At 30.6% G+C, this 13,109-nt stretch overlaps 1 protein-coding gene across 3 annotated transcripts in view; it reads right to left on the bottom strand.

Moving 5' to 3' along the window:
- Window positions 1–2,888: 2,888 nt before the first annotated feature.
- Window positions 2,889–13,109, bottom strand: part of LOC119642427 (voltage-dependent calcium channel subunit alpha-2/delta-3) — a 125,450-nt gene continuing 115,229 nt past the window's right edge. For 2 of the 3 annotated variants that reach the window (XM_038041592.1, XM_038041590.1), the window contains 4 exons: window positions 12,595–13,074; window positions 12,370–12,525; window positions 12,140–12,296; window positions 2,889–11,844 (listed from right to left, as the gene is read on the bottom strand). In XM_038041592.1, coding sequence (XP_037897520.1) covers window positions 11,651–11,844; window positions 12,140–12,296; window positions 12,370–12,525; window positions 12,595–13,074 — 987 coding nt within the window. In that variant the 3' untranslated portion in view covers window positions 2,889–11,650. The remainder of the gene's footprint in view (window positions 11,845–12,139; window positions 12,297–12,369; window positions 12,526–12,594; window positions 13,075–13,109) is intronic. The other variant, XM_038041591.1, reaches the window with a different exon arrangement.

Below are 13,109 nucleotides of genomic sequence, written 5' to 3'. Positions count from 1 at the left end.
AAGATATTCGCACTATTAAAACGCACCACCTGAGAGAGCCTAGACACATTTGGCTTTTTTTGTACATACACATTTATATGTATATCATAGCTTATACTCATTTAAAAAACAAGCAAATTCCTATGCTTTTACTTTGTAAACGTACGATAGAGTGTAAGATATTATTAAAATTTTTGTTATACGATAAAAATGAAAGAACAACTAGCCACCAAAAGTCCGTGAAATTTCACTAGTTTGAAAGATATTTTGATGAAATTTGGCACAATGGCATGCTTTTGTTTAGAAAATGTTTTGCATTGGACTATTTTTTCCAACATTTCCCAAATAACGCCTCATATAAAATATTTAATGTAGGCCTGTGACCCACTTTAGTGTTTTTACTTGTTATATATATAATTCTTTTCTTGATATAGTTATTTACAAATTTCTACCCAATATTAATATCATGAAAAAAACTTTGTTTAGTGGTGTTGCGCAATTCTATTTCATCGGTCATTGCCCTTCAGCAAGGATAACGGTAAATGCAGACTAACAAGACCCCACACCAGCGAGTTATAATTTCCAATAACTTCATTGTATTTTTTAATTAAAGCTACGAACATTTTTATTCCAATGGAGACAGGGATATTGTATGCTTATTGATAGCTTTAGGGACCGTTTTTCCAAGTTTTTTAGAAAAATTATCGATACTTATATTATCGTCCTTTATGCTTTCGCTTTGAATATTTTATTCTTCATTTTGGAGAAAAAAAAGGAAAACGAATAACAAAAACGAAAGAGATTCAACATTACAAATTTCAATATTAAAGTTCTGAAACCTAAACGGAATATTTTGCTTATTTAATAGCAAAAAATACGATCAATACAATTAATAATTTCGCGATGAACAGGAGTCCCAAACTAAACAGAATAATGCCAAGAAAGTAAAAAACAAATATCGTTATAGAAAAAAAAAATATTAAAAAAAAAAACAACTACGTAAGATCTTACAGCCCCGTTTTTATACGGTACATTGGTGACAATAAAAAGGATGGGAATGCAGATGCTGGGGTGCCACTGCAGCAACTGTAGTCGATGTAGTAATGGTTGGATTTTTCTCTTCACCGAGAAACAAAATTCATAATAAGTTAAGTTCTAAATGGCTAATAACTGCTCCTCCCGCTAGACTTCATTCTTCGATCTTACGCCAGTGAAGCTTGTCATGAGTTGTTAAGTATACTAGCAGATATCTTAGAAAGTGAGGATGGTTAAAATAGCTCAAACTTTCTACAAACTCTCTAAACAGATTTCACGTCTATTGCGACACAAGAAAAACAGGCATATAATAGCATCATCTGCTACTTAAGTGAGCCCTGCTTTTAAAGAGGCTGCTATCGTTAATATATAAAATTTTTCGTTTTCAGTCCTATATATTATGCAATAAAACTGAAATAAAATACTAGAGGTCATGTTTGTTTGAAAAAGCCGAGATTGTTAAGATTTTGTAGACGGACTGATTGGTTACATGTCATAGGTTAAATTTGAAACTGATCAGAACCTAACTCAAAAGCTCATGGTAATTTATGAATGAAATATCACACAGTTTTAGAGGCCTTCATCTTAAAAACTTTTAAAATGCGTTCGTCAACGACGACTTTAATATTGGTTGAATGAATAGATGAATGCTGAAACGGCAGATTTCAGTTATTTTAGAACATGGACTAGACTCTGTAGTTTAAATTCCGGTGGACTTTTGACTCTAATATTGTCACAGGGTAGTTAAATAGCGAAGAATCGTCCCAAGACAGCCCAAGACCAAGTACAAGAGTAATTCACCTTTCTTATTTGCTGACGCACTCTTACGTACGCTTATCCAAATAATAAATTACTTACGAATACTTTCCTTTTTGCATTTCTTATGCAAAGGAGAATTGTGGGCGCAGTACTTTTTAATTTGATGTGAAAAAAAGCACTTCAATATACTTTAAAGATTTTATTTTTATTCTTTTTTTAATATTTTTTTTCTTCTTTTCTTTTATAATAACCATCATTTAAACGTCGTAATACACAAATTCAGCTCTGTTTTGTTTTTCTTTTTATTATTTTAGTTATTTTTCAGTTAATAATGGATCAGTGAATTACTTCTCATTGCCTCTTTATAGTAATGAATATATATTCTGGATTTGTTCTTTTTATTTTACTTCCTTTTAATAATTAATCAATGATTTTCAATTAGCAAATGTAATGAATTTTATTTAATATATAAATATTGTATATTATCAATAATAATAATAATAATAATTAATAATTATTTCTTAATAATAGTAATATTCAGAAAGTTTTTTATTTTATTAATTATGTACTGTATATGTATCATTTTAGTAATGTTTAGGTGCAAAATTTTTTTTGATTATACCAATAATATGAAATTTACGATACTTTATCTTGGAAAACTTCGCAATCTGTTCACTTGTGAAAGTGTGTAAATTAGATATGTTTGCGTTTTTTTTTTTGAAGTCCGTTCGTCCAATAGTTGTCTCATTCCTGTGTTAACGAGTTTTCGATTTAAGTGGGTAAAGATTTAATTTTTATTTTCCTTTTTTTGCTTTAGATGAGATTTTTGTTTAGTTATTTATAAATTTATAGTTGGAGATGTATATGATTTCTTATGAATGTTCTTGTTTCCTTTTTTTTGGTGGAGCATACAATATTACATAAACGTTTTACATACATTGAAAGATATGAATGTAGCTGGAAATGCGTTGGAGTTTTGCTTTCTTAACAATTTATTGTTTGTTCAATCGTTTTAATAAGTTCTTGGTTTCTTTTTTATAATAATTTTCTGCTCGTATGTTTTTACCCATTTATCAAAGTTTTCCACTAATATTGCGATTTGAGTTTCACTTTAGTTTTTTGAGTTTTACTGAGCGAAACTGCGGGCGTATATATTTTATTTAAAAAAAAGAGAGAAAACGGCCATAGGTGTGCACAAGTGAAGTCAATCATAAAGTTTATCCGTTTACCGTATATTTCAACTTGCAATTTGGGTTTGGGTAAGTGTGTGAGTGCTACCGACACAGTCACTGTAGTCGAAAAAATTTTTCGAGTTTCCGATTTGCAAATTATTGGTAGGATTGTACGCTTGCTGAGAGACCAACCTCGATCTCCAACGCGCATTAGTGCTCAGTAAGTGAAATCCTCATTCACATATATTTTTTCATTTGTTTAAACTTCGACTTATACTTAAATAACAAAGTTTTTTTCTAAAAGATAGCGTTTCAATTTAAAATTAGTAATATACATCCTACAAATAAGGGAGAAAACGCTAAGCAAATAATTTCAAGATTTTTAAAATTACTACATAATATTTATACAAGTTTTTTGAATTAAGAATGTAATGATAGAAAGATATATCTTCAGTTTGTATTATTTACATTAACGAAAAAATAATATTCTATACCAAAGACAAGAAAACAAAAGAAAAATGTTCTATAAAAGTTAAACAACAATATAAGGAGTTTTATGTAGTGTTCCATATATTTTTTATTCGATGACATTTACACAAGCTTCCATTAATACCACATCGAAATTTGGAGAAATTTTTAATTATGAACAAATATCGAAATTAATCAACATAATCTTTAACACTAAAGGCACTTTTTGTATAACTTCTACAACTCTTTCCTTTTCCTCATTTACGGACGAAAGTTGTAGTTATCGTTAACTAACCATCCCTCGATTGACGTGCATTTACCTCCACCACCTCGATTTACCTCGAGCCATCATGCTTTTTTGGTAACGAGGATGATCAATCAATATAAGTGCTAGTCCAGCGAGGCTTACTATACCCTGTGCATTTACATAGTAGATATGGTCATAGAAAACATAATTTAAAACCTAGATATACAAATCAAATAATAAACGTAAAACTCTTTTCAGTGAAGACGTTTAATAATTTAAGATTCTTTTGCAATTGCGTTGGAAACGACTCGAGCAACAATTTATGAAGACGAAAGTGTCCTCGTAAGTTTTAAGGACAATTTAATGCTTGCAAAAACTATTTGATTTTTATTACTTCAAGGAAAATTATTTTATCCCTCTGTGACCAACGGTCAACAGAGGAGAAATGTAATATAAATACTTACGATTCTGTGACTTTTACGATAAGTACTTCAGCAGAAGTTGTTTCTAAGTAATATAAGATTTATAAACTAAATGAAAATCAGTTGATCTTTTCATCAAAGTAATTATATTTCTATTTTATGAATGGGGAATTAAGTTTTCTTATTTCTTAGCTGATCTTCCATAAATGTGGTAACGCTAAGATACAAATGCAAGCTCATCCAAGCTTCGGGAAAAGAACTTTTATACTCGAAGAAAACCCCAGGGAGATAACCTTCTGTTACACTTGTCATAAAAACTCATCGCGATAGAACCAACCTAAAGAAAGTTACGCTTTCCGCAGAAAAGTTTGCTCTTATTCCTTACGTTAAAGTAAATATAATCAAAAATTGCTTTATATTTTCAAAGTCGTTGAATTATTGTTACATTTATACTATTTCCTAAACTTAAGCGCGGTTAAGTATGAATAAAAATACGATTGCTTTTATATTTTTGATATTAATGAAAATTTGTTAACAAAGTATGTATGAATTATGGAAATGTGTAGAATTCTGTGTATAAAGGCACAACAAAATAACTGGAGACATGTAATCGGAAGTTGTTACTATCTCCTAATATAATAACTTTACTTCAACATGTACAATGAAAAATACTTTTGCATTAAGCACAACTGTTTTTCGCTGACTCGTCATTTTTTTAAAGATTTTCTTCGTAATAATAAATTTTGGCAAAAATTACACACGCGTTCATTTATATAACTGCAACTGAAGTTTAAACAGCTCGAGCAAAATTTATAACAATTAACTACTGGACACTTTTCGTCATCCAGCATCAGTAAATTCTATATATTATTTACATGATTAAGTTCCTAAACAATAACGAAACTAACAAAATTGGAAGATCTAACAAATATGGCATCCAATGGCAAATCTATGGGCAGGCAATCCACGGCTTCGATCTTCAAACTTGGAATTCATTTTTACCTTTTTCCGCAGATTATACCCCTTCTGTGGATCGTGTATTATTGACAAAATATTTTTAAATTTTTGGATTTTTTCATATGTATTGGGAATAGTGGTAGACGGTAAATTTTCAATTTTACTCATAGAGAGTTCACTGCTTGAGTTTCTCAGATGAGCAATTTTGGAATCACGCACCAGCTACTGATTTACTTACTTAATGCATTCTCTGATGTATGGATCGGAAGATTGCAAAAGAAATCACAAAAGATGTATAGTCTAATCCCAGTATAGATGAAGGCAAGATTTGCCGCAATCCGATATCAATTTCAATCGTGTCAGTGTTATCGATATAATTGTGTGAAATGTGTGTATCGCAATCCCAATTCAGTGAATATCATACATTTTTAAGGTGTTGATATGGCTGATATATTATATAAATTTTAGAGGAAACATTTATGTTGTCATGCCTTCCATGCACAGAACTCTTTTTTTGTTTTGAGAAATCGTTTCTCTCAAATATTTTAGGGATCTTTCATTAAAACAATTACGTGCAAAACTTTCTTGTCTTTTCTGAATTTTTGTTTTTTCTTTTTGTTTGGTTTAATAATTCTGATGATAATTTGTAGTAAAAAGTGTGTTTTTTGTTGTTTTAAACATTACTTATTGGAAGACATTCTTTTTTATACAAGTTTAAGACACAGAAAATATACGATTCTTTCTTTTTTTATATATATTTGTTTTCCTTTTTTTGTTCTTAATGCAAATAACTGGATTTTATCTATATTTAGTTGTTGATGTTTAATATTATAAACACATATATATAATTATTTGTTTTTTTTACATAAATTTAATTTTGACTTTTGCTTCGTCTTTTTAGGTTAATTTTATAGCAGAGTCGGAAAGCAGAAGAACCTTAGTTTTAACTATAATCATAAGAAATTTATTGATAGTAAGAGAATATTTTAAAAGAGAAAAAATTAATTTAAAGTGTTATACAATTTAAAACCAAATTGCACATATCCTTTTCCTTGTATTCTAGGTTTGGCGTTGTATGTAAATTACTTTGTAAGAAAAAGATAAACGATTTGCAAACGATATTTTGTGATGTTTATTTTAATATTTATTAAAATTGTTTGCAATTTTCAATTGATTTTTTACTTGTGTTTGGAAAATAAAACTACTCTTCTTGGAACATTTTCTCCGCGTTCGATTTTTCATTGAATAATTACAAATAAAACATATTTTTTTGCTTATAATGCCAAACTAATTGTTTTATTTAAATTATTATAAGTTAATAGTGTTAAAAGTTATTCAAACATTTTAGCAGTAAGGACCTTCTGTAGATCATAGAATTTTTTTTGTAATAGTGAGAGTCTTTTGAGAGAAGCCACACCAATCCTTTGAGAAAATCTTACAAATAAAAAAATCAATTCGCTTGTAAGTGAATTATGCACAGATTAGGTTCGCGTTTGGCTCATCGCCTGAACGATTGACGTGAGAATGGTCCCGATTGATTAACAATACGTAAAAACGTAAATATAAACGCATAACAATTCATTTTGCGTGTAAACTTCATGTTAGATGATTTTTGATACTATCATTTTTTGTAAATTTTGTTTAAAACTTTCGTATAAATGCAATCGTAACACAATTTAGCAGAACTTGTACTTATTTTTATTATAACCGTTTATTTAACTTGCTTTCCTGGCAGCATGAACACGACCTTAGTTACGATGACAATGGAAGAGGCAGACCATCGTTTAGCAATCGCTTATATGTCAATTCAAATCACTTTGTCACAATAAAATGTGATTGATTCTTAGGCGATTTCATTCATAGAAGAAGCGATTATTCGAGAATTAGGATAAGTTAAACAACTTCATAGATCACTAGCGTTATCCTTTCGCCTTCTGATTGAGTGTGAAATAATAAAAAGCTCCTTACCAATCTTGCAGTCCTACAAAGATGCCTAAATCCCTTTGAATAGTAGTACATTTTTACCAAAAATAACCTCAATTGCAATCAAAAACTGTAATTCAAGAGTAAGTTCCTAAAAAACGTAGTCGCGGCAATCAAGGTTTCCTGGGAATAATTTAAATAACATCAGAAACTAAAAGAAGCGAAAAAATCATAAATACATAAAAATACAACGAAGCGTACATGAAATATCAACTATTTAGCCGTTAACTGTTGGCGCGTTAGTAAACCGATCAGGCCCATTATTCTGCCGACTATGCAAGTGGTCCTTACGAATCTCTACGTAACAACATTCGGAAATATTTCCTAAATATTGTATGTTCTAGCCGAACATTGTTGTTTTCAAGTTGCTTCCATTTATCGTCTGTACTAATCTTTCTGTGGATAGATTGATTTTTAAACCCACCACCGGAAAGTGGGGATGTACTCATTTTGTCATGTTCACAATGCCCAAAAAGAATCTTCAGAGTATATATATTCATGGTCAACATGAAATTCTAAATGGATGAAGCCATGTCTGTCCGTTTGCATGTTGTTGACACTCTCCAGATCGCAAAAATGAAGCAAAATTTTTTGGGGTTTTATTCATTACTCGCAAATTATGAAGGATAGGAGGTTAAAATTTTCTACATTTGTTTTACGGAAAACTATACTATTATTGGCAAAAAAAAAGTCGGCTATGCCCATACAAAGTTATAAATGATTGAATTTTCCTTTTTTCAGTTTTTTCGAGATTTTTTGTTAATTAACAATAAGTTAAACAAGACACAATCTTTAAAAGTATTTAGTATATGTATGTATGAAGATGATTAGATGATGCCTAAAAATGCGTTAATGCTAAAATAAATATGGTGGATACCACGACGTAGCAGGTTCGTTTTTCTTAACACTACTTTTAATATGGGTATCAAATAAGAGAGCTTGGAGTGTAGAATGTGAAGAGCAATAACGTTTAATGAACCAAAATGTGGAGGATAAATTTTATCTCATTTACTTTTTTGTAACCATAAATGAAAGCGTGGAGCTATGTTTTCATTGATGTTAAACATTAGCAAACTTTTAATTGAACCGCAATATGAGCAATAGATATTCTTGCAACCAATAAGTTTATGTTTCGCATAATTCACTTCTGCGGTAGGTTTACAGTTTTTTGGGAACGTTGCTTTCTCATTTCAAAGGTGGACTAGGCTGATTTATTTTCATTAAAAACTATCTTTAGTTCTTTTAAAAAATTGTTTGAAAACTGTAGAATAAGAATTCGTTCGTTGAAAAAAATATAATTCGGAAGTTTGGGAATGTAATTCTTTTTGGACCGGCTTAATGCTTAATTTGTCTAAGACTGGAGTGATAATTAAAATACGTAATATTTTTCAATAATTTCGAAATTGCTTCTTAGTTTATATCTATCATGTGTCAAAATTCAGAACGGGGGAAAACATTTTTCAATATATATAAATTTTTTATAGACATTTATAAAATTTTTTGTATTTTAAAAATTAAAAAAAAATCAAGTTTTGTTGATATGAATTCAATAAGTCTTCTTGTTTTTCTATGTTTCATCATTTTAGGATTTTATAATTGATAACATATTTTTTTTTCGTTTTTTGTTTCAGTATAATCTACATTTGTTTGTTATTGTATAGGTTTTTATCTCATCAATAAAATTAAAATGAATAAAAAACAACTAATGTGTTTTGTTTTTAAGTTTTTCGCAAATTTTGTGCGCGTTTCCAGTCAGTGCACTTACGACTTTATAACAAAATCTGATGGTTAATACATTCATTATAGGCATAGATATTTAGTAAAAATAACTGTCATTTAAATACTTTGGTTGAAATGAATTTCTTTTGTTACAGAATTATGTAAAATAATCGGTAGGAAATTTTAATATTATTTTCAATTTTTTGATCTTGTGTTATTATTAAATTGAGTAGTCAACACTATTTACATAAAAGTGATTTTTCTTTTATTTTATATTTCATAACAAGTGTGAGGAGAGATATTGAAAAAATCGTGAGGTATGGTTGCTTGGTGAAGGTTACTCGTGTACAAGTTGATGTTTAGGCAGTTGCCATGCTCATTGCCATTGAAGGCTTTTTCTTGCAAATACATTTGAATTGAATTCAACAATAAAACTAAGCACAATATTTAAAAATCGAAGGGACTGGATCACTTTCCTCTTTACAAAGAAATGAGAAATGTACCGTTTATCCAAGTACGCAACAAACTCTTAGTATCACAAATAGAATGATGAAAAGATAAATGAACAAATAAATTCTGTGTAGTGAAGTTGGCAGCTTAGCAAAACGTACATAACGCGTTCATATTTCTCGAAATTTCAGATATACACAACGTAGGCGCTTGTGCGGTAAAAGGTTCAGTTGTTTGCAAGTAATCCGTCAGTGTATATCAGAGAGTAGATAGACGTCAACAAGCAGCGTTTAAAGCACTCGATGTTTTTCTGTTTTAAAATGGGGAAAAATTCAGCTTAGGCTACGCCAAAAGTTAAGTTGGCTTCCAGCAAGCTATGAAACAGTTGGAAAGTGATTTGCGGGATTTCGTACAAAAAAATGTTAGCCTTGAAAAGAAGGAATGTTCTTGTGCTCCGTTTAAAAGAATTGAAAAGAAATCAAGGACTATGAAATTCTGGAACCCAGTGAAACTGTTACATCTGCAATATCTCAAACTTGAAGAGACAATTTTAATAAAAGTTAGGAACTTTCGCTCAAAGCGGTGAGAGTCGACGACTATTACGCCTCGAAACCGTGAAGTTCTTACCGTAAGGCCATCTACAAGTTACCCGATAAGTGGCAAAAAACTATAAATAATGCTGGTAAATATTTAGATTCGATTATTAAGATTTGCAATAAATATTTTTTGATTAGATTGAAGTTTATTCGAAAAATACACGTAAGTTTATTTATATCCCTAATAAGAATATCTTATTGTGGCGTGACATAAACAACAAACGTGACATAATATTTCCTGTTTTCGCAAAATGGTTCAATTCTCGTTCTTTGTGTTCGCTTGGGTTCACCAGAAACCAGTAAGGAATTTGTTCTTTATCTGGGAAGCAGTCGTCAATATAATTTAGTTACTTTTCGGTCTTAAAATGAAATATGTGTTAATATGAAATAAGAGTGGCATCCTCGCATGTATTTGTTAAAGTTTAGTCTGCTCATGATTGAGGTAATCTGGCCTGCAATTTTTCTGAATCATTTGGAAGCAAGGAACGCAAATATTCGGTTTATTTCAAACAAAACTTTGACAGCTTTTGCTTTTTATCTCTCTTCAAACATGTTGACTTTGCCTTAACTGTGTTATGTTTTTGTTTATTTATGTTTATTCATGATTCAACCGCTTGATAATCCGTCTGTTTCTCTTTCTTGTTTATTATTTGCGGATGTGATGTGTATGCGCTTTTGTATTAAACGATAAAATATGTATATACACACTTAATAGAAAACGCTTATTCCTTATTACATTTACAAATACATATACATACATACACTGACCTTGTATTAACAAATAATATTTACCAACAATTGAGTTTATGTTTAACTTTCTGTTCTTTTGTATTTAATTAATTTTCATGTTTTTTACTTACTCCACTTTCATAATTAAATTAAGACAGTTTTCGCCAATATCTATTCGATTTGGTAGTCGTTAGTAATAATTCTGTCTTGAAAATTTTTTCTACCTAAACCAAGCATAAGTATAAGCTAATTAAGAAGATCCGACCTGATCATCATCATCAATTTGCTAGTAATAAGTTTATTGCCTAGAAATGCACAGAAAAAAAATTAACAAAAATAATTTGTTGTTTTTTTAGTTTTGCTTTCGCTTTTGTTTCTTAAAGAAACGTAAAAAGGAAATCTCGTTTTCTATATAACGTAATTTAATTTAGGATTACTTTTTCAAATTTTTCGTTAACTAATCGTCTCAATAATCTATACTAACACTAACTAATTTTTCTCGCTTCGCTCTACTTGTTTTACTTTCCACTTTTTCTTTCTTTCCTTAAGCTATTATAAAATGGTTGCTTTTGGTAATAGGTACACTTAAATACTCGTTTTTTAATGGCTCATTATTGTTATTCTTTAGTTTTGTTGCAAATCAGAGTTGCCTTAAAAAATCTCTTGTATTTTATTTAACAAATTTCTTTTCGTTATTTATTTTTCAATACAATAAATTCTCATTGTTGTTGCACTTATCCAAAGTCTATGATCGTCAAAAGAAACGTAAATGAAACAAACAAAATAAAAAAAAAAAATTCCACACTCAGTCTCACATTTAATCAATCATTCATGGATTTACACTTCGTTAATCAATTACAATCATAAAACAGTTATGGTATTTGCTCGGAACGTATACACGATGCATACATACAATAATCCGCAATTTAACTTTCATTCAATCATTCATTCACTCATTCATTTTGTAATAACTATTGTTGTCAATATTATGTTTGCGTTGTTATCTATTGGTGTGTAATGTTACGAAGGAATTCCCATGAATGTATGTTAATTTGGGTGGTTATGCGTATGCACGTTACGAATTGTTTTTAAGTGATTCTCAATCATGGCCCTATTACTTTAATTTGCTTAGCATCACGCGTTTGTTAACAGAGTTGTAACTAAAATCATTACGACATGAATTAATAAGACTGATGAAGGATTCTGGAAAGGATGGGCACCTCGTCCACATTGCTGAATTTCGATTTCTTCCGGATGATAATTGATACATTTCTTGGGTCGTCTTCGCTTCTGCGTTTCTTGCGATTGACGGCGGGTGCTACAGGCTCCTGTAATACATAATAAAATTTAGAAAAGTATTTTTTACTTACGGAAATACTTTTAAATAAGTGTATATAATTAGAAGATTTTTTTGTTGAAAACATTTTGCATCCAAAGGAATCATTACGATTTTTGATTTACAGACGTATAAAGAATGAAATGAATGCATGGAATGTTATAAGAAAATACTAACGAATGTTATAAGATATTACTTACTACTATAAAGGAGCATTGATAGGTAAACCAACTAAAAACTTCAGAAAAAAAATTTTGGAAAACTCTAAAGTATCTTGCCAAACTTACCCACTATACCCAACTCCTCTATTGGGTCAATGTCTAATTGTTTGGAGCCGCAAGGGCATAACGTATCCACAACAAGAAGTATAAGGTTACTATGGGGTATTTTCTGAACACTAAATGGACGTTCACATCCTGACACATGGCAATTTGTTAACTTCCCCTAAAAATGTAGAAAATAAATAATATTAGGATATTTAAACTCTCCCATTTTTCCGTCTAAAAGGTTTGCTCACCTTTAGGGGATTATTTTGACCACCTTGGTTTAATCTTTCTGGCTGCAGCATATATAAGTCGGTACGTAAGTCGCAACGTCGGGCATTATGAGGATCAGGACTCATTCTAGGACCGACATACGGTTTATGTTGCTTTGGTGTTGGTGTTGTATATTCCTAAAAGAAGAATATAAAGTCAGGAATTAAGAATAATATAAAAATTGTTAAGTTCAGTAGCAAACTTACGACATCTGTCGTGGTGAAGAATTCTTCCAATTCATCGTCTGCCGGCGAATTATAGTCTTCTTCGAATGGCTCATAATCATCTGGATAGGTGGGTTCTTCAAAGTCTTCATTGTACGTGTAGTCATCTTGGGGCCACGCTCGCAATGGCAATGGCAATGGCAGCATACCTAACCAGGCTGCACTTACATGTACGACGTAGTTGTATAACCAAGATATGTCACGATAAGGCTTTATTATATCCCCAGTGGCTGCGTATGGATTATCGGCATTTGAACATATGCCCTGGTAATCGTTAACCGTTACACGTTTGTAGATACGGTCTTGCACCAAAGAATCCATTATGGTGCCGTCGATTTGACCAAAAAATTTGCCTGTGTGTTCGGGCTCTTCAGAGATAATCACAAAGCCACTATTATCCAAAACATAACAATCTAAATTATCAGAAGCACAAGAACGTTTGCAGCCGGTGTTGCCAGTGCACTAGGAAAAAACATGTCTAACTTGTATTTGCTTCT

The sequence above is a fragment of the Glossina fuscipes genome, unplaced genomic scaffold (assembly GCF_014805625.2).
Source record: "Glossina fuscipes isolate IAEA_lab_2018 unplaced genomic scaffold, Yale_Gfus_2 222, whole genome shotgun sequence".
Lineage (NCBI taxonomy): Eukaryota > Metazoa > Arthropoda > Insecta > Diptera > Glossinidae > Glossina > Glossina fuscipes.
The sequence above is the reverse complement of the archived record's forward strand: the minus strand, read 5'-3'. Positions and strand labels throughout refer to the sequence as shown.